General features: G+C 40.5%; 1 protein-coding gene across 1 annotated transcript; it reads right to left on the bottom strand.

The window, feature by feature from the left end:
* Window positions 1-415: 415 nt before the first annotated feature.
* SMIM13 (small integral membrane protein 13) lies at window positions 416-19,008 on the bottom strand. The gene is made up of 2 exons (XM_057699386.1): window positions 18,702-19,008; window positions 416-4,685 (listed from the first exon to the last, which is right to left on the bottom strand). Exons 1-2 carry the CDS (start codon window positions 18,775-18,777, stop codon window positions 4,498-4,500), a joined length of 264 nt encoding a protein of 87 aa, XP_057555369.1. The 5' UTR covers window positions 18,778-19,008; the 3' UTR covers window positions 416-4,497.
* Window positions 19,009-19,238: the final 230 nt, after the last annotated feature.

Here is a 19,238-nt window from a genome sequence, read left to right as displayed (position 1 = left end):
CTTATCTCAAATGGATTTCAAAGGCATCCCTCCAACTTTGCACTCAGCTTTGGTCAAGCTCCCTCACTCAGTCTTCCTGGTGGCCAATACTAACAAAACGTGAGACATGATCTATGGTAACCAGATTTTCAAAACAACCTTGAGGGTTCTGGATAAAGCATGAGAAGAAAAAAGGCTAAACATGAAGTGTGAACTAGCTCTAACGCTTCATGTCCTCAGGTTCCAAGTCAACTACTTTCATAGCACTAGGAATACTACTATGTTGTCTTCACGCTTATGGATGTTTAGAGCTTGACAAATGAGGTGAAGGTGAACCACTGGTAAAAATGGCTGGTTTCAAATCCCTCACCGTCGAAGGTACCCATCACACTTCTTATACTTCTATCAATGAAACAAACACAACTTTTGTTTTCATTTTAATTTATTCTGTGCCATTTAAAGTGAAACATCATACAGACAAACCACAGAAGCTTTAGATATAGTGTTGACCAGTTTTAAAACAGTGAATAATCATTTACAGACTCCTCATCTCTAATTTTACATCTCGTTATACAAAGGTACTATTAACACACACAGTTCTAATTCCTTATAAGCCTATCTGTCAAGCAGCAAGGTGACAATACACCACAGCATAGCACAGAATGTTTCCTTTAAGAAACCGGAGCAGCAGCATTTGGTGAACGGTTCTGCATAGAACTGACTTAGAGGGTAAACACTGGTCATAAAACAGGCAACGCATCTGTATTAACAAATGGAAAATGTAACTTTTTAATTAATATAAGATAAAATGTTACTCTTTATGCTTTAAGTTAAAAACTATAGAATATTTTAAAAGCAGACAATACAAGGTGCTTTAATTCTAGACTCCATAACAAAATACTATTCCATTAATTGCTTAAGAATCCATAACCTTTGAGTACTGCTCATTGGCTTTTTAAAGTCAACCTGAAATATAAAAGCACTTGAAGTTTACCAGTCAAAAGCTGAAGTTACATTGGTTACATGTTACATTAAAACATACCTTTTAAGAAAAACTTTAAAAAATACTGCATTGTTGACTTAAAATAATTTCAAAAAATGTTGCTCAAGCATAAAAAAGCACAACTTTCAAATCTTTCAACAGAATTTGGTTTAAAATGCCCTATTTTGTGAAACTTACTTAATATATTCCCAACTTTCAGCAAAATAACAGTTTGAAGTTGTTTTTAAATCTGATAACATCTAAAGAAATGGGTCTGCATGTCTGTAAATTGGCTATCTACCACAAAATGACATGTTTATGTTTCCACCATGAAAACATCACTACAAAAATCCAATGGATGAATTCCATTTTTAGCTTTATGTAAATATTAAAAACCTTATTTAACAATGTCACACAAATACTTAGCGTTTTTTGGCCTTGAAATCAAAGCAATGCTACCAATAAATTTGATTACAGGCAATGTTCACAGAAGTATCAGAAGCAAAAGAAGAAAAAAATTTGGAAACGGTTGGTTGGGAAGGAAATGCACCCACCAGAGTCCTCGTCTTAGAATCAATCCTGGAATGATGGCATCCTTGTTCACCATCACTGTTTGCGAGGATCCAAACAAGACTAATATTTGTATTTTTAACGCTCAGGACCCTCTAAATTTTAAAGTTTACCACACGCTACTCCATCTCCTACTAAGAAACGGAAAATGCACTTATGAGTTAAGTTCAGCTACAAAAGCTCTAAAACAGGAAAAAGAACAAAATCACTCTATCACACAAATAATTCTGTTAACCACTATTTCCCTTGCCTCTCTTAGTGGCCTTAGAAAGATGTACTATGGTGAGTGTACTGGGGAAGAGGGGTGCAGGGAGAAAAACGTTTTAAATACAGGAATTAGCTTGTAGAATTTTCATACTGGCAGCAGTGATTTCTTTTTACTTTCTTAAAAGTTAAAACATGGTAGAGTGTGAGCTATTAATACGCTTTGGGTATATTTCCCAAGCAAGTTAAGCAGAACATTTCTTACAATTCTATTTAAAAAAAAAAAAAAAGACATCCATAATAGCATAAATATTAATAAATAATACCAACATGTACAACTTTCATGGATTAATTTGTGGATGACCCTGCAGATTTTAGGGGTTATGTCGGCCATCATTCTTAATACTGACACAATAGAAAGCTTACTAGCTACTTAAAGTTTGCCAGCAGCTGTTAACTAAACCTAAGATATCCACTACGAAGTGGAATCCACAGCTCCAAATACAGAAGATCTAATTCAAATACCCTCCCAGCACCAAGAAGCATGAAATTTTTTTCTAACTGATGAGCATTTTCATGTGATATTTAGCTAGCATGAAGCATTAACATTAATGCCTGAAACCTGTATCACTGTTTTGTTCATCAATATAGTCACATAAAAACAGAACTCTAATTGCATCCAATAAGGAAATAAAGACAAAGACTGTGCCCCACGCTCAGCTGCTGGGGACCTCCCCTTAGCAGACACTGAAAAGTGAAGTTATACTCTGTAAGTGCCCTTTCAGGACATCCAAAAGGCTACGACGACCGCAGAGGTGTGCATCAACCAACCTGGGGCAGAGCAGATGAACTGTTAATAAGCAAACCCATCAGCGTGGAGTGTGAGGTATCAAACAAAATTACACACCATCGTAAAATAGAGGTGACATACTCTGCAATAACTAGTTCTTGAGAAACAAAGGTTTAAAACGTAAAAAGACCTTGGATTAATGAAATAAGTTGGCTTTGCAGTTCATTCTTGTATAAAGCAGGCAACACTCAACGGGAAGGGTCTTTAAGTCATACCTCTCTTCCCCAGGAAACACGGAGTCCAAAGTTCAGTGAAGACAAACATGCAAACCTGGCAGGAATCATTTTACAGTAAAGCAGGCATTTTCATCCACTCTATTTTTCCTCAATACCCAGTTGCTCTGAGGTCTCGTCACTGAATTGCTGTTTGTGAAGAAGTACGTTCTCCACAACACATGCCTTGAATATGAAGTCCCCACACACAAAAGGAGTAACTAATCCTACACTTCCTAAGCTAGAGGATCGGGCCTGGATTCCCAAATTACTACTCTAAACTCTTGAATAGGGTACCCCAAATGCATCTCATAGAGGATAACTATTTTAACAACATAATAAGAGTCAGAATTAAGTTCCCCAATAAATAACTGCTATCCCAGAAAGAAAAATAAATTTACAGACTATTTTTTTCCTAACCTAAGACACCATCAATTGTAAGATGCACCGTATGTATCACTAAGAAAAAATATAGGCAATTAAACTATGACACAATGCTTTTGTATCCTGTAGAATGTCTACTTTTTTAATTTACTCAGAGCTTTTAGAGTTAAACAGATATTCACTGCATCAATCCTGTGCATACGTAAAGAAAGTGTATGATGAAATAAGTTGGTTAAGTTATAACTATGACTTCATAGCCTAACTCTTCTGAATCACTCAGATCACAGCCATTGGTGTCTGCGCTCTTCCAGACCTCAGCACCCTTGGCATCAACAAGAGCGCCGGCGATACAGCATCTCTTAAAACAGCGCTCCAGCACGGCCTGCTGTTTTCTGGCAGCAGGAAGCTTTGGACAACACGATGTTTGACGCCTTAACGCCAGTCCTGCTCGACGCGTGAATCGATCGCACCTGCCTCTTGTTGCTCTGAATTCTGTTTCATCTATTCCGAGGGTTTTGGCAATTTCTCCTGCCTTCAACTGCATTGCTTGGCGTGTGAGAGGCAGCCCTTTTGCATGTGTCTCACCGACAAAATGCAGTACAGCTTCGTCTACTTGTGGGTATCTTCCTTTCTTAGGGCCCGTAAAGCATTTTGTTGTTGCTTTACAAGAAAATATGGAATTTCAGTCATTCCTCCAGCAACGGGATCTTTGCTTCACTAATATCGAACGTACGCTCTGCTGCTCTGTTTCCATGCTTTTCTGCATACACGATCACTTCTCGTTTTAATGCTGAATCATAGTGTAATCTTTTTGAAGACATTTTTAAAAGCCAATTAAACCTGACACATTTGATACCAACAATACGTAATGATGCTGTGACGAGCCGCAAGTCCACACACGCACGGGCGAGGTTACACCATGCCTATTGCCTGGTCGACAGTGATCGTGAGGTGCATCCCAATTTCACACAGGGTATAATGTGAAAAAAAAAAAGTACAGCATAGAACTAATATTAATAAAATATGATTTTCAAGCCTGTAATATTTACTAGATTAATACCAGTGCAAGAAAATAAGCCCAAGAGTCAAAGAGTAAGTATATACGTATAAACAGAAATTATCTTTACGATGAAATCTGCAATGGTCCGATTTGGTTGTAATTTTCATATGGCTTACGTGTAAATCTTTTTTTGAATTGGACTTAAGATCCAGGAATGAGGGTTCTTCGATCTCTTAGCAAACTGCAAAGCCAAGTCATTACAGAGAGAGGCTCCCAGTGCCCTCCGTCACTCGCTCGCACAGGAGCACGGCCGCGGTCAGTGGCCTTCATCAGCAGCTGCCCTCCTCTGGCGAGCAGCTCTGATCCTGTGTGGGGATGCTGACGCGTCTTCTTCTGTTTCAGACCCTGAGGGTTCATGATCTCCCTCCTGGGATCCTGTGTCTCCCACCAGTTCCCGAAGGAACTTGAATTTTGACAAAAAAAGATGCCAAACAAAATACCAACCTAAAGAGAGATAAAAACATTACGAAAAATTATTACACACAGTATTATCAATTGAGCACATTTCAGTTAATAGTGTGTGGGAGGGGTATATAACAAAACGGTATGTATAATTTAAATATATATGTGATTACAATTTCTATTACAAACATTTATCAAGCATTTACTATGGACAAGGCAGAAAGATAAACTCTGGGATCGTACGGGATGGCAAAAACAGCTTCTGCCTTTATGGAATTTAGAATTTAAGCTTGGTCCATCCACATCAAAATTATAATGAAATTATGATACATAAGTGTTTATTATATTAAACTCAAATTTTTGAGAGCATTTTTCTGGGGAAGAAAGAATACACTTCGCTATTTACCTGGATATTTATACCTCATTGCCAGTACTTACTAAAAGCAAGTTTGCCTCCATCGGAATGCAAGACACTAAGCGGTAGGAATCAACTGCACTTTGCTAAAAACTTAAGACAAAACTATTCAATAAGTTTCTAGAAATAATAAATTTTCTTTAATTATGTGATGAAAGAAGAAAACCCAGAGCACCAGCATCTTAAATTCAAGATTTTAAAAAATACAGTATTTTCATGTCAAAGTCATTAAAAAGTCTGAATAACTCTCCTAAAAAACAAAAAAAATTACCAACCAAGTTTTGCTTGCTCTTGCAAAGAGTTTTAAGTTTTAGGCGTCTACTAATAAGGAACAGTCAATAAAGGAGTACACATGAGATAAAACTCCTGAACCCATGACTGGTTGCTCTGAAATGTTAAGAGTGTTTCATAAACAAAACTAACCACCGCTAACAGTTTTGCATGCTAGCGTGTTTTCTCTATGCCTTCTACTTTAACTCTCTGGTTTCATAGAAAAGCAATGGACCATAGCATATTCTGACAAGCAGCATTTTATGGAAAAATCCAACCAGCTCTTCTACCCCAGCATTACAAAGGCCGAGATGAACAGCCACTTAAGGAAGTTTCTAATTTTACTTGTTTCCTTCTTATAATCTCTGGGAGGAAAGATTAAGATAAACTCCTTAGGTGCCAAAAGACTAACTGGATTTAACCCATTTCTCAAGTTTTTGCCTTCCTTTAAGCTTGAATGCCGACTGCTAACTGAACCACACAACAAATATATTTTAGTCAACTGTGTGTTTGAGTAAAGCACCTGACTCCATAAAATAGTATTTTAAAGATACTCCAAATTAGCAAGCTCTCTCTTCACTCAAAATTCTTTGTAAAAATAGGCACAGCAAATTAGAGCAAAGAGCCCTGGAGAAGGAGTGGGGAGGCTCGGTCCTGATGGAAGGCTGAAGAAGCCACTGTGAGGAATAAGTAAATAAAGGGCTTGGGTGCCTGGCACCGCGTTCGCATTAGGTAAACTGCTCCATCGACAGGTGCTGCGTTGTCCCGGGGCAGTGGCATCTGAGGTGACTTCTGTTTTGTTGATTACCTATTTTTACTGAGATACAATTCACACAGCAGAAAATTCACCATTTTAAAATGTACAATTCAGTGCTTTTTAGCATATTAACAAGGTTGTGCAACCATCACCATTATCAAACTCCAAAACATCTTCATCAACCCTCAAAGAAACCCCATACCCATTAGCAGTCCCTTCCCCATGTCCTCCCTCCCCAGCCCCTGGCAACCATCAGTGTGCCCTTCCGTCTCTGGATTTGTGTACTCTGAGCACTGCACACAGACGGAGTCACAGTGTGTGGTCACATGTGTCTGGCTTCTTTCACTTTGCATATATTTTCAAGGCTCTCATCCATGTTGCCACATGTATCACATTATTCCTTTTTATTGTAGAATAATATTCCATTGTAAAGACACATCCCATTTAGCTTTAACCATTTACCAATTAACAGACACAGGTACTTTCCACGTTTTTGGCTGCAATGACCAAGTGCACACGTTTTTGCACTGACACATTTTCATTTCTCTTGGGTATACAGCCTGACCCTCGAACAAGGCAGGGGTTAGACCCTCGCCCCAGTCGAAAATCCACCTGCAACTTTACAACCTGCCCTCCGTATCCACGGTTCCACATCCAAGAATTCAACCTCAGATCACGTAGTGACTGCAGTGTGTATTTGGTGAAAGAAACCCACGTGTAAGTAGGCCTGCACAGTTCAAGCCCGTGTTGCTCAAGGGTCCACTGTATACCTAGGGGCAGAACTACCGGGTCATATGGTAACCTATGCGTAACCATCTGTGAAATTGCTGTCCAGAGCAGCTGTGCCGTTTTACACGTGCATCAACACTTTAAGAGGTTCTAAGTTTCTCTACGTTCTCACCAAGACGTTTTACTGTCCACCTTCTCATCACAGTCGTCCTAGTGGGTGTGAAGTCGTGTGTCACTGTGGCTTTTATTAGGGCATTCCTCCAATGACTAAATATGTTGAACATCATTTTCTTGTGTTTACTGGCCATTTGTAAATCTTCTTTGGAGAAATGTCTATTAAATTCCCCTGCCTACTTTTTAATCAGGTTGTCTGTCTTTTTTTTGAATTGTAAGAGTTCCTTATACATTCTTGATATCAGATGCTTACCAGATATATGATCTGCAAACATTTTTTTCCCATTCTGTGGGCTGTCTTTTCACTGTCTTGATAATGTTCTTTGAAGTATAGTAGTTTTTAATTATGATGGAGCCTAATTTATCATTTTTTCTTTGAGGAACTCCAATTTATCTTGTTTTTCTTTGGTTGCTTGTGCTTTTGGCATCATACCTAGGGAACCTCCGACTAACCCAAGGTCATGAAGGTTTATGCCCAGGCATTCTTCTGAGAGTTTTAGTTTTAGCTCTTACACTAGGTCTTTGATCAATTTTAGTTAACTTTAGTGGGAGAGAGAGATCCAAATTAATCCTTTTGCATGTGGGTACCAAGCTGTTCCAGATCTATTTGTTGAAAAGGCTGTTCTTCCCTCCATTAAATTGTCTTGGCACCTTTGTCAAAAATCAAATGATCATAAATGTTACCGTTTATTTCTATTCCATTGATCTATCCTCATGCCACACTACACCATCTTGATTACAGCAGCTTTGTATTAAGTTTTATAATCAACAGTATAAGTTCACCAACTTTGATCTTTTCAAGACTGTTTTGGCTATTCTGAGTCCCTTGCATTTCCATGTGCATTTTAGAATTATCTTGTCAGTTTCTGAAAAAAAGGGGGAAAAGGCAGCAAGAATTTTGATAGGGATTGAATTGAATCTGTAGGTCAATGTGGGGACCTACACTTTTTCATAATATTTCTCTGTATATATCAAAATTTCTCCACAGTGGACATACATGGTTTTGATAATCAGAAAAATCAGAAGAAAAGTCAGAAACTGGTAAGTAAATCATGACTACTCTGTAGACGTATATGTTTTAAATATCCCAATACCATTAATTGGCCTAAATTAATGAGACTGGTTGATTTTAAAGATACTAAGGAAAACCCCTCTTAGGTTAGTTTTGAGAATCCAACCTAAAAGTTAAAAAAACCTCTTTTTCCCAAGGTACTGTGCTAAATAGAGATTATGGATGTGAATTTACCATCAGGGAAATTATAAGTAAGCTCAATCAAAGATGATGATAGTCCTGACCTCATAAAGATCAAAGGTTCCAACAGTGGCTACTAGGTATAAAATGACTAAATTTAGAGAAGTATAGGGAGGTTACTGGAATTCTTCTGACTGAAAGGACTGTGATAAAGGTCTGTCACCACTTGGCTTCCCACCATAAAATACTCTTGCCCTGGGGATGGTGAAAAGAAAGTAAAGTCCCCCAGTACGGAAATCTACAAGAAGACTGTTTCAGCAGTCAGGTTGGGGAGATATAAACAAGAGCATTCAGTTAGATCACAAGCGCTTTCTCAATTTTAATAAAACAAATCCAAAAAAAGTTTTCCTTTGAATCACTGCCAGCAATCAAACAAGGTAGGGGACTCAATCTGAAGTCAAAATGCAGAATGTGGTGGCCAATCAGAGAAACTCCAGTCTGGAGCAGCAAGTTACAGCCATCACCTCCACGCTCACCACTGCCCTTCCCCACCACACCAGCTAAACCACTTGACTTCACACCTCTTTAATTTCTACCCCCAAATCTGCAGATAAGCAAACTTGAAAAGAAGCTTATTCTTCCCTATTCTGCCCGGGTGTAAGGTGTGTGAGGGCTGGGGGTGGAGATGCCTGTGGGTAGTGATACTGCTTCCCACAAAAAATCGTGAGCCAGAGAATTCCCCAACATACTCATAGATATGGAGCTCATCTGCTGAGCAGCCCAAAAGAAAAAACATCCGCTGTGCTGTGCTCAGTTGTTCACGATGGCTACTGTAATGACAGGGCGGGAGAGCAAAGCGAAGAGGGAAATTCTAGTGGTGATAAGAACTGCAGTCTTATTCACTAAATTCAGGGAAGTTCAGCAAGTTATTCTCCAAGTAAAATGACTAAGTTCTTACACAGCTGTAATTTGGGGGAGATGGGAGGAGGATGTGGGGGAGGGGGATTTCCATATCACAGTACTTCGAACTGGCAAGATCTCACGCTTCTTCTACAACAGACCATTCATCAAAGAGTGTTAATCGTCTGAACAAAGAATGATACTAAAAATGCCAGGCACTTGGAACAGAAAAACAACTACACACATTTATTTTGGAAAAAGAACCGTTATTAAAACCCCAATAGATGTATACCAGGAAGAGTGTGACTTAGCAAAGAAGAAACTAGGAGAGGAACTATAGTGCTGGATAAAACTGGTAATAGTCACTGGCTATATTAATCAGACATGGCAATAAAAATAGCTAACTTTTTTTTTAAATTTTGGGACAGGTACTATGAGGAAATGTTCTGCACAGATTTCATGGCCAAATTGTTATTCAACGCAAACTGTCTTTCCACATACATCTGGTTTTAATTCAAGTAACAAAAGTCCCGAGACTAAGCTTAACCAAAAGGGGGGATTTGTTATTAGTTCATAAGACTGTCTCACAGAGCCCGTGAAAGGGACTTACAGGGACTAGATGTAGGGGGAGGTGCTCACAAGCTGAGGTCAGCCTCTCAGCCTTATCTCTTCTCTCTACACCTTTGTCTCAGTCCTTCTAGGCCTCTCTTGCACGTGGCTGATTTTTTCCCAGCTTTCTATGATTTCTTGGCCATCCTCAAAAAACAGCCTAGAATCTCTCACCCAGTTTGGGTCAGCTGTCAGCCCAAGACCAGTATGCATTTCCCGAGACAGGTATTGTTAACAGGGCTGTATGGCCTACCCCTGAGAGTTCGCAGGTGCTTCTAGAGACTGGAGAGGAGTGGATAGGATAACTTGGAGAAAGAGCTCCTGTAAAGATGTCCCCTCTACATTTATTAGGCAACAGGCTCCTGGAGGACAGTCATTACTACAGAAGTCACCCTGCAAAAAAACATCCCTGAGCTGGGCAGGCACTTCTTTTGTTGGATAAAATCTAAACAAAACCTTTGATGTGCCTGGGATCTGCTTCAATTTCTTTAAAACTTCAACATAATCTGACCTCTGATGAATGTCCACAATGCAAGAGGTCTTCAACCCCTCGAGCAGAGGAAACTACTTGGGGGGCGGAGGTGTGGCAGGGAGGTAGGATCAGATTAGACTGGAAGTCACATTCTCCCTTTTAGGGAAAACAACACATGTAAACCTAAAGCTATTTCAATAGCATTTATTGTTCATTGGAATGACCCTAGTTAAAGATATGTGATCAGCACACTGCAGCCACTCACAAGACTCACTCAAACTGGCTACTCTTCACGCTCTGCTAGGGAGCTTTGAGAAGCTACAGATTCCCAACGACTCACCCCAGATACTCCAAATCAGTCTCCAGGATTGTGCTTCCTCATCTTTTTTAAGCTTCCTAGATGATGCTGATGCACATGTAGGTTTGGAAAAGAGAAGTGAAGTGAAGAAGAAACATGAGTGCTCTTGCAGAGCAACTACGGCAAGTGGCCAAGGAAAAGGAGGAAAGGGTAAGCCGTGCAGGAGCAGGGAAGAGGTGGATCAACGCCTGACCAGCGTGCCTGTCTGAGACGATCCCACTTGAGAAAAGGCAACAAAAGCTCACCAGTGTTTACTAATGGGACAAACGGAGTATGTGAGGGAGAGCTATAAAGACACTGCCCAGGCATCGCTGAGGAGGGAGCCATGCTGCAGGAGGACAACGGATGTGTGAGGAATGATGCAATGGAAGGTCAGAAGCTGGATGTAAAGAATGAGGCTATCTTTGCTCCAAGTAGTATTGAACTGTCTAGTTAACTGAATGGTTTAATATAACACGCATTCAGAGTTCATTCTCTAGTATACCATGAATGTAAGAGAAAACACATGGCAAGTTACATAATACAAAATGAAGCATCATCCTCTATCTACATGTTATTGGTTTTAAGAGAGCATCAAATAAAGAAGAGAGGAACGTGTGTAGAAGTGGGAGGGGGACAGAGGACACAAGGGAAAGAACCACCAGTTCAGATTTACAGCTGTGACTTACCCGAAGAATAGCCCAGCCTGATTTGGACTCTGGGCCCTAGTGACTAACTTCTCCCAGGTGGTGCTTGTATCTTTGGGGGAGAGCAGGATAGGAGGAAGAATAACCAATAAAACCCAGACTACCTTTTACTGAAAGGGACTTACCCCTTGTACTCTGCATGCCTACAGGACTTCTTATAAAGGTATAGCTCATACAATTCCTCCCACCCAAACCTGATATGCAGACACCAGAAACTCCTTACCTACTCTTATTCTGTGGAGCGTGGGTCTTGTACCTTGTCCTGGGATTGTAAGAGGAAAACAGGAGGGAGGGAAGGAGGGAGGGAGGGATAGCAGAAAGGGGCAGACTGGGACAGGAGGGAGAAGGACTGTCCACAATTGCATGTACTTACAGCCAAAAATTTACACTAATTGTTGAAACAAGTATTGTATTGCAGTTTTTCATAGTTTAAAAGGCAAGTCTGTGCGTCAGAAAAACTGGCTGACGACAGAGGGTGTGTATCCTGTGATAAGCAAAGAAACACTCAACTTGTGTGTGCCAGTAACTAAGCATTAGTTCACAGGATGGATGTCATGAAACACACTGTATATTGTTTTTCTATGCAAGATAAATGTGCTGGCAGCAGAAGGGTAGCAATGGCAGATGAACTTGAGTGATGAACCATCACCATCACCATGCCACAAACCCAGGGGACAGCTATAATCACAGAGTTCTCAGTTCACAAAGAGCTTTTACATTTGACATCTCATTTAATCCTCTCATTAGCCCTCTGAATTAGTGAGACTAGGAACCATTATCCCCATTTTCTAGATAAGAAAACAGAGGCTCAAAGTAACTCATCACCATTGAAGAGGGCTATATTTTCACAGTGAAAGTATGGCTAAAACACAAAACACTAATTAGGGAATAAGAACATGATTTCCTACCCAAGATCAAAAAGCCCAGGTGCAGTAGAACCAAAAATTCTTATCTCTGTGGAATCATTCTACCAATGGAGTTAACTTAATCCCACCTTCATGATGATATCTAAGTGGTTAACTGGCTAAATACCAATCTCGATTTGTATAAAGCTCTTTTCCACTTTCAATCCTATAACCTTATTTCTGTTACACAGAAGGCAGCTTAGGCTCACTTCTAAGGTAATATGTCCAAGGCCAAGACATAGGCAAAGTGAAAACAGAACCATGCTCTCCAACGCTTCCCACCAAGCCCCCTCTACCGCACATCCCCTCTGTAAAGACAAACTGGGCAGCGCCAGCAGACAAGCCCCCGAGAAACCATCACTGTCCTAACACAGCATGGAACCAATACCCCCACACCCCAAACCCTGTTATCCAGTAAATGGAAGACAGATTTAAAGTTCCCTTGAAAACCTCTCCTCTCTTTATTTTCCTTTCCAACACTCCCATAGATCCAAATATCACCCCTGTTACAGGCGATAACCAAATTTTTCACCCATACTTTCTACCTTTCTTAAACCCCAGGAAGGAATCTCTACCTCATCGGCTTGAAAACATCTTTACAAAGTATATATGTCCAACAGCTCCTCCTGATTTTCACATTTCTGTAACGGGTATTATATCCTTTCCCCATCTCAGGTGGGAAAGAGCCTATTTCAGCACACTAGCCCTCCCTACGTAACTTCAGTGCTATAGATTCTACCTTAATAAACCCTCTCCCATCTGTTTTCTTCGTTACAGTCCCAGTGCCATTCTCTATCCTACACCAAATTCTTATGATCTGTCAACTGGATTACCACCACAATTTCTTACGACTCAGAGGCATGCTGGAGCCACACTGCTTGGCCATGAATCCTAACTCAACAACTCACTTGAAATTTGGGCAAGTTAACCTCTACGTGCCTCAGTTTCCTCTCCTATAAAATGGAGACAACAGCCCCACTTTCAAAGAGTCAATGTGGTAATAAAGAGAATTAATGTGTAACATGCTAAAAAGAATACCCGTACACAATAAACATTCATTAAATGTTAGCCATTGTTAGTTTCTTAGGCTCCGGTCTCTTCTTCTCCAGGGCAAACTCCATAGACAAGAGGTTACTACCACTGCCACTGAGATTTTTAAGCATCATGAACACCTAATTTTTACATCTTTCTATTATACTATCTCTTCAATACAGTGCTCTCTGGGTGACTGCTTTAGCATTTCATGCTCACTTCCATCCTTCCTTGTGTTAATAACTGTCAGCCCCCGCAAGACACGAGTTTCTTAAGGAAAGAAAATGTATGGTTTATTGATGCTTTCCGTTATGTCCTCTATGTCTTAGAACAGTATCTGGCACAGAGTAGATACCCCAAACAAACCATTCAACTTCCATCCTCCAACCCCCACCCCCAACACACCAAAAGTACCATAAATTTAAGGGTTTAATGACTTTCACCAATTGATACATGTCAGAGCTCTTAAGATTCCTACTATGTAACAGAGTAGCTGATAAACAGAACTGCTGAACAATGTTATCAACCAAGTTGATATTGAACAATGCTATCAACCAAGTTGACCTGACATGTACAGAACATTCCACTCAATAATAGCAGAATAAACATTGTTTTCAAGTATATGTGGAACATTCACCAAAATAGACCATTATTTAGTTTCATTAAGTGTAAACCTTCTTAAATTTTATTATACAAGATAAATTTTTCTCACCATAACAAAATTAAACTAGAAAATGATAAAATGATATATGGGAGAAAAAAATGTCCTAAACAACACATGGTTCAAAGGAGAAATCACAAGTGAAACTAAAAAATATTTTGAACCAAATAAAGTTGTTGTTTTTTTTTTTTTTAAATCAGAAGTAATACTGGGAAAGAAATTTGTAACATTAAATACCTATTTTTTTTTAAATAAGAAGGGTCTAAAATCAGTAATCTAGGCTTCTACCATAAGAAACTAGACAAGTATAAATTTAAATCAAAATAAGTAGAAGAAACTAAATATATAAGCATAAATCACTGAAATAAAATATGGACAAGAAATAAAAAAAAAACAATAAAACCAAAAACCAGATTCTTTGAGATTAATAAAATTTATAAACCTCTAGCCAGACTGATCATAAACAAGAGAAAGAACACAAATAAACAATATCAAGAATGAAAAAGAAGACATCACCACAGATCCTACAGATATTAAATGATGAGAGAATATTAATTCAGATTAAATAGTCATAGTGCTTGAAAGACACAAACTACTACAAAAGCTCACTCAAGAAGGAAATGGAATAGCCCAATATTAATCCAAATGACAGATACTGAGATTGCAGTTAAAAGCTTTCCCCAAAAGTCCTGGCCTAAATTAATTCTATCAAACATTGAAGAAAGTACACTAGGGATTATGCTTTATTAATATTTGGACACTCACAACCTCCACCACAGCACCTGAGCATAAGAGTTCATTAAATGTATTTTATTGAGTAACACAAGGGTTATCCACCTGAGACAACCTTGGTTTGCACCACACTTAAGACTGTATCTGTAACAGAAATTTAATAATTTATATTGAGGAAACCTTCATTTCTTCTTCAAATATATGAGGGCCTTCTGCATGCTTCTACTCTCTAGGATCCAGGAACAGAGCAGCGAACAAGCCAAGGAAGGTCCCTGCCAGCACTGAGCTTACACTCTAATTGAGAGAAACAAACACATAAAATACAATCAACCTTCTGTACCCATGTGTTCCACATCTGCAGATTCAAACCACCACAGACAAAACTGACAAACACAGACTAAAAGTGAGGATATGGGAAAAAGGTATTCCATGCAAATGGAAATGCATAAAGATGATGAAGTATACGTATACAATGGAATATTACTCAGCCATAAAAAAGAATGAAATCTTGCCATCTGCAACAACCTGGATGGATCTAGAGGGTATTATGCTAGTGCAGGAAGTCAGACAGAGAAAGAAAAATACTCCATGATTTCATTTACATGTGAAATTTAAACAAACAAATGAACAAACATAACTAAACAGAAACAGTGTCACAGATACAGAAAACAAACAGGTGGCTGCCAGAGGAGAGGAGGTGGAAGGGGGATACGTGAGGGAGATGAAGAGGTACAAACTTCCGGTTGCAAAACAAGTCACGGGTATGAAATGCACAGTGTGGGGAATAATGTCAATAATTATGTAATACCTTCATATGGTGACAGATGTAACTAGACTTTCATGGTGATCACTTTGAACTGTATAGAAATATCAAATCACTATGTCCTGTGACAGGAACTAACAGTGTGGTAGGTCAATTATACTTAAAAACAAACAAACTCAGAAAAAGAGATCAGATTTGTGGTTGATGGAGGCGGGGTGGGATTGGATGAAGGTACAAACTTCCTTACAAGAAAAGTAAGTACTAGGGATGTAATGTACAACAAGATAAATCTAAGTAACACTGCTGTATGCTATATACGAAAGTTGTTAACCGAGTAAATCCTGAGAGTTCTCATAATTGGAAAAAAATTTTTTTTCTATTTCTTTAATTTTGTATTTATATGAGATGGATGTTCACTAAAGTTACTGTGATAATCATTTCATGATGTATGTAAATCAAATTGTTATGCTGTACACCTTAAATCTATACGGTGCTGTACGTCAATTATATCTCAAAAAAACTGGAAGAAAAGAAAGATAAAACTGACACGACTGCCAGATGGAGTTGATATTTGTAAGGAAAGAAAAGGGCAAAACCAAGGATGACACCGAAGTCCTTAGCTGCTGATAACGTGTGAGGGAGAAACAGGTGGTGGAAATCAAAAGTTCTGTTTTAGATGTGCTTAGTCTGAGGTGGTTATTAGATCTCCAAGTGCGGATATCAAGAATAAAAGTTTGATGCTTGAACCTGTGGTGCAGGAGAGGAGTGAGAGCTGGAGCTATCAATTTTAGTCATTCGTTACAGTTACTGTTTAAATCTTTAGAACTAGTTAAGATGAGGAAGAGAACAGAAGGCAGGCGAAAACAGACATACTATATATCTGTATTATAACATAAAGTATTATAAAAATACAATAGAAAATAGCATGCATCTCATGGAGTAATGGCAAGTACTGGTCTTTAAAATTTTTATTTCAGAGATGAGAGAGATGATGGGTAGACTGATGTAGATACAACTGATTCAAAGTATAGTGTACAAAAGCCAAGAGCAATGAATGTTTCATGGAAGGAATGCTCACCTGTACAGAATGAGTATGAGAGGTTAAGTACAATTAGAACTCACATGGACTTGGTAATACTGAGGCCATTTGTTACTGAAGTTGCCAAGGGCAGCTGCAGTGAATAGTGGGAGTGGAAAATATTTTTAGAATGAATGAGAGGCAAGAAAGTAGAACCAATAGAGACAGAAGGAAGACCTCCCTAAGGAACCTGAAATTTGAAAATTGGAATTCACTATGTGAAAGAGCCAGAGTTCTAAAATAAACTAGGCTATGAGTTTCCTTGGGCAGATCCGTGTCATCAATTTTTAATCCCCAATGTGACTGTATTTGGAGACAAGGCCTTTAAAAGGTTATTTAAGGTTAAATGAATTCATAAGGGTGGGGCCCTAATCCAACATGACTGGTGTTCTTATTACATAAGATTGGGACACAGACACACACAAATGAAAGTCCACGTGAAGACAGGAAGAAGACCTTCATCTATCTACAAGCCAAGGAGAAAGGCCTCAGAGGAAATCAACCCTGCTGGCACCACTATCTTGAACTTCTAGGCTCCAGACTGCAGGAAAACAAATTTCTGTTTAACGTCTGTCGTATATTGTTATGGCAGGCCCAGCAAACTAATACAACACCCTAGTTTCTCTCTCAATTCTGGTGGGATCCTTCCCTCCTCTCCCTAAGCCCCAGGCCCCTCCTAGTCAAAATAGGAAGCTACCCCATCATTCACTCTCCCAACAAAAAAGTGCTTGGATTACTTCTTAACAGCTATTAGTCTTGACCATTCCAATCAAAATAAGGCATTCTTTTACTTACCACACCTCTCATTCCATAATGTTTTCTGAAACCAAAGGCAGGGCACTTTTAGAAAAACCAGTAAAATTTAAGTCAAATAGCTATTGGGAACTGAGAGAGCAAGTCTGATGTATGTAACAATTAGATATTTTGAGGCCCCAAAGGCAAGTCTGGCAAATACGCTATCTAAGATGTTGTATGGTTTACCTGTTACATTCTCCAGGAGCTTGCATCTTCAAATTAGAAAAGAAAGCACATGCTTACCTCCTTCCCCACATCCATACAGATCACAAAGATCTGGTTTTCCTTATTTCCTCACTTCAAGGATCTTAAACATACACAATTAGCCCAAAATCCTGACATCACAAGCAGGAAATTGAGAAAGGCTTTCCAATTGTTATGTCATCAGAAAAGAAATGCTACAAATTAGAAGCTTTAATTCTAGTGCCTCAGTAAAAGCAAGAAAATTTAAAAACATATATACATGTATATAAATGCAAATATACATATACACATATATGCACATGTAAAAGCAAGAAAATTGAAAATATACATACTAGTATATAAATACAAATATATATGTGTATACATGTATATTGCACAAGTGTCTCCAAACACGGCTGATACTGAGCATTTAGTACATTAATCATGTAATGAATAAGCCCTATAGTATTTTGAATACTGACCAATTATTGCATCAACCAGAACCCATACTTCCATGCTGTAATTATGAAAAAATAAATTCACCGACATCTGGTTCTAAACACTTCCCAAATTTTCACAATTGCTCAGCTACTCTGCTAAGAGAGCTATGGTTGTCAGTTACTGTGCATTTTAAAAAAAAATCGACATCTGCCCTAATATTACTTTGAGAAAAAAGTTTCACATCCTCTCATTTCATCTAAGGGAAGAAAAAAAAAAATCACACCAAACAAAATAGCACCATTATTACAGAACTAAGAGTTAGCTCACCTGACCCTGGAAGTTTAATATAGCCGGTGTTTTTAAGTCCTGCCGCGTCTCCACATTTCTGTTTGGAATCTAGTTTAAGCCTGAACTCCAAGCAGACAAACAACCTCACGCGCGCTTCACACCCGGCTCTATCCCTGCCCCTGGTTGAACGCAAGTCATGAAACCTCGCTTTCCCAGCAGAGTCAGAACGTGTTTTAAAAAAAAAAAAGAAAGAAAAAAAAAGAGAGAAGAGAAAAAGGAGAGACCAAACACTTCACCTTCGAATACAGGCCAAGGTTAAAATCTGGGCAGTCTGGGGTGAGGATGGCAATGCAGACGCTGCCGGCGGAGCAGGATCTGGTTTAGCCCGAGTGAAGATGCCCAGCCCTGGACCCCTGCGCCTCCCTCTCCAGGACGGCAGCGGGCCAGTCGTGGGGCAGGGGCGCCTCTCTCGAGCGGTACGCGGGCGGCAGACGACGTGAAGGCACGTGCCCACCCAGACCGTCTTTTCTCCTTTCTCCTTTCCAACAGAACAGGACACAACGAGCCAGGCGGCCGGCCGGGCCGGCGTGTGACCACCCCGCGCGCCGCCCCACTCACCGCACACCATCAGCAGCAGCACGATCAGCAGCGTGGCCACGAACACCAGCAGGGTCAGCCCGACGCTGTGCCACATCTTGAGGGGCGAGGGGCGGGCGGCCGGCTCCGCGCGGCGGGCGGCGCGTCCCGGGCTTCAGCGGCCGGCGCCGGGCGCGGCAGGGCGCCGGGGCGGCATGAGCGGCGGGCGCCCCCCGGCAGCGCCCCCAGGAGGCGGGGCGGGGCGGGGCGGCGCGAGGGCGGCCCCGCGGTCGGCCGGCCGGCCGGCCCACGGTCCTTCGCGGTGCGGCCAACGGAGCGCGGGGCGCCCCTACCCCCTCGTCGCCCCGGGGAAGCGGGGACGCGGCGGCCGGAGACCCCCGGCGGCCCCCGGATGTGCTTCCATGGCGGACGCCGCGCGCTCGTGGAGGGGACAGAGGGCGAGCCCTGGAACGCGCGGCGGCCACCCGGCCCCTCTCGTCGCCCGCCCGAGGGTCCCTGGGCCCCCGTGGACCGCAGATAACGTCTCCCTACGGCGCCGGCTGCGCGTCTCCGCCCCGG

The sequence above is a fragment of the Hippopotamus amphibius genome, chromosome 11 (assembly GCF_030028045.1).
Source record: "Hippopotamus amphibius kiboko isolate mHipAmp2 chromosome 11, mHipAmp2.hap2, whole genome shotgun sequence".
NCBI lineage: Eukaryota > Metazoa > Chordata > Mammalia > Artiodactyla > Hippopotamidae > Hippopotamus > Hippopotamus amphibius.
The sequence above is the reverse complement of the archived record's forward strand: the minus strand, read 5'-3'. Positions and strand labels throughout refer to the sequence as shown.

Coding starts and splice junctions, on each gene's coding strand:
- SMIM13 (XM_057699386.1), bottom strand. CDS start 18,777: ATGTGGCACAGCGTCGGGCTGACCCTGCTGGTGTTCGTGGCCACGCTG. Junction 4,686..18,701: donor GCTGCTGCTGATGGTGTGCG/GTGAGTGGGGCG, acceptor ATCTCTCTTTAG/GTTGGTATTTTGTTTGGCAT.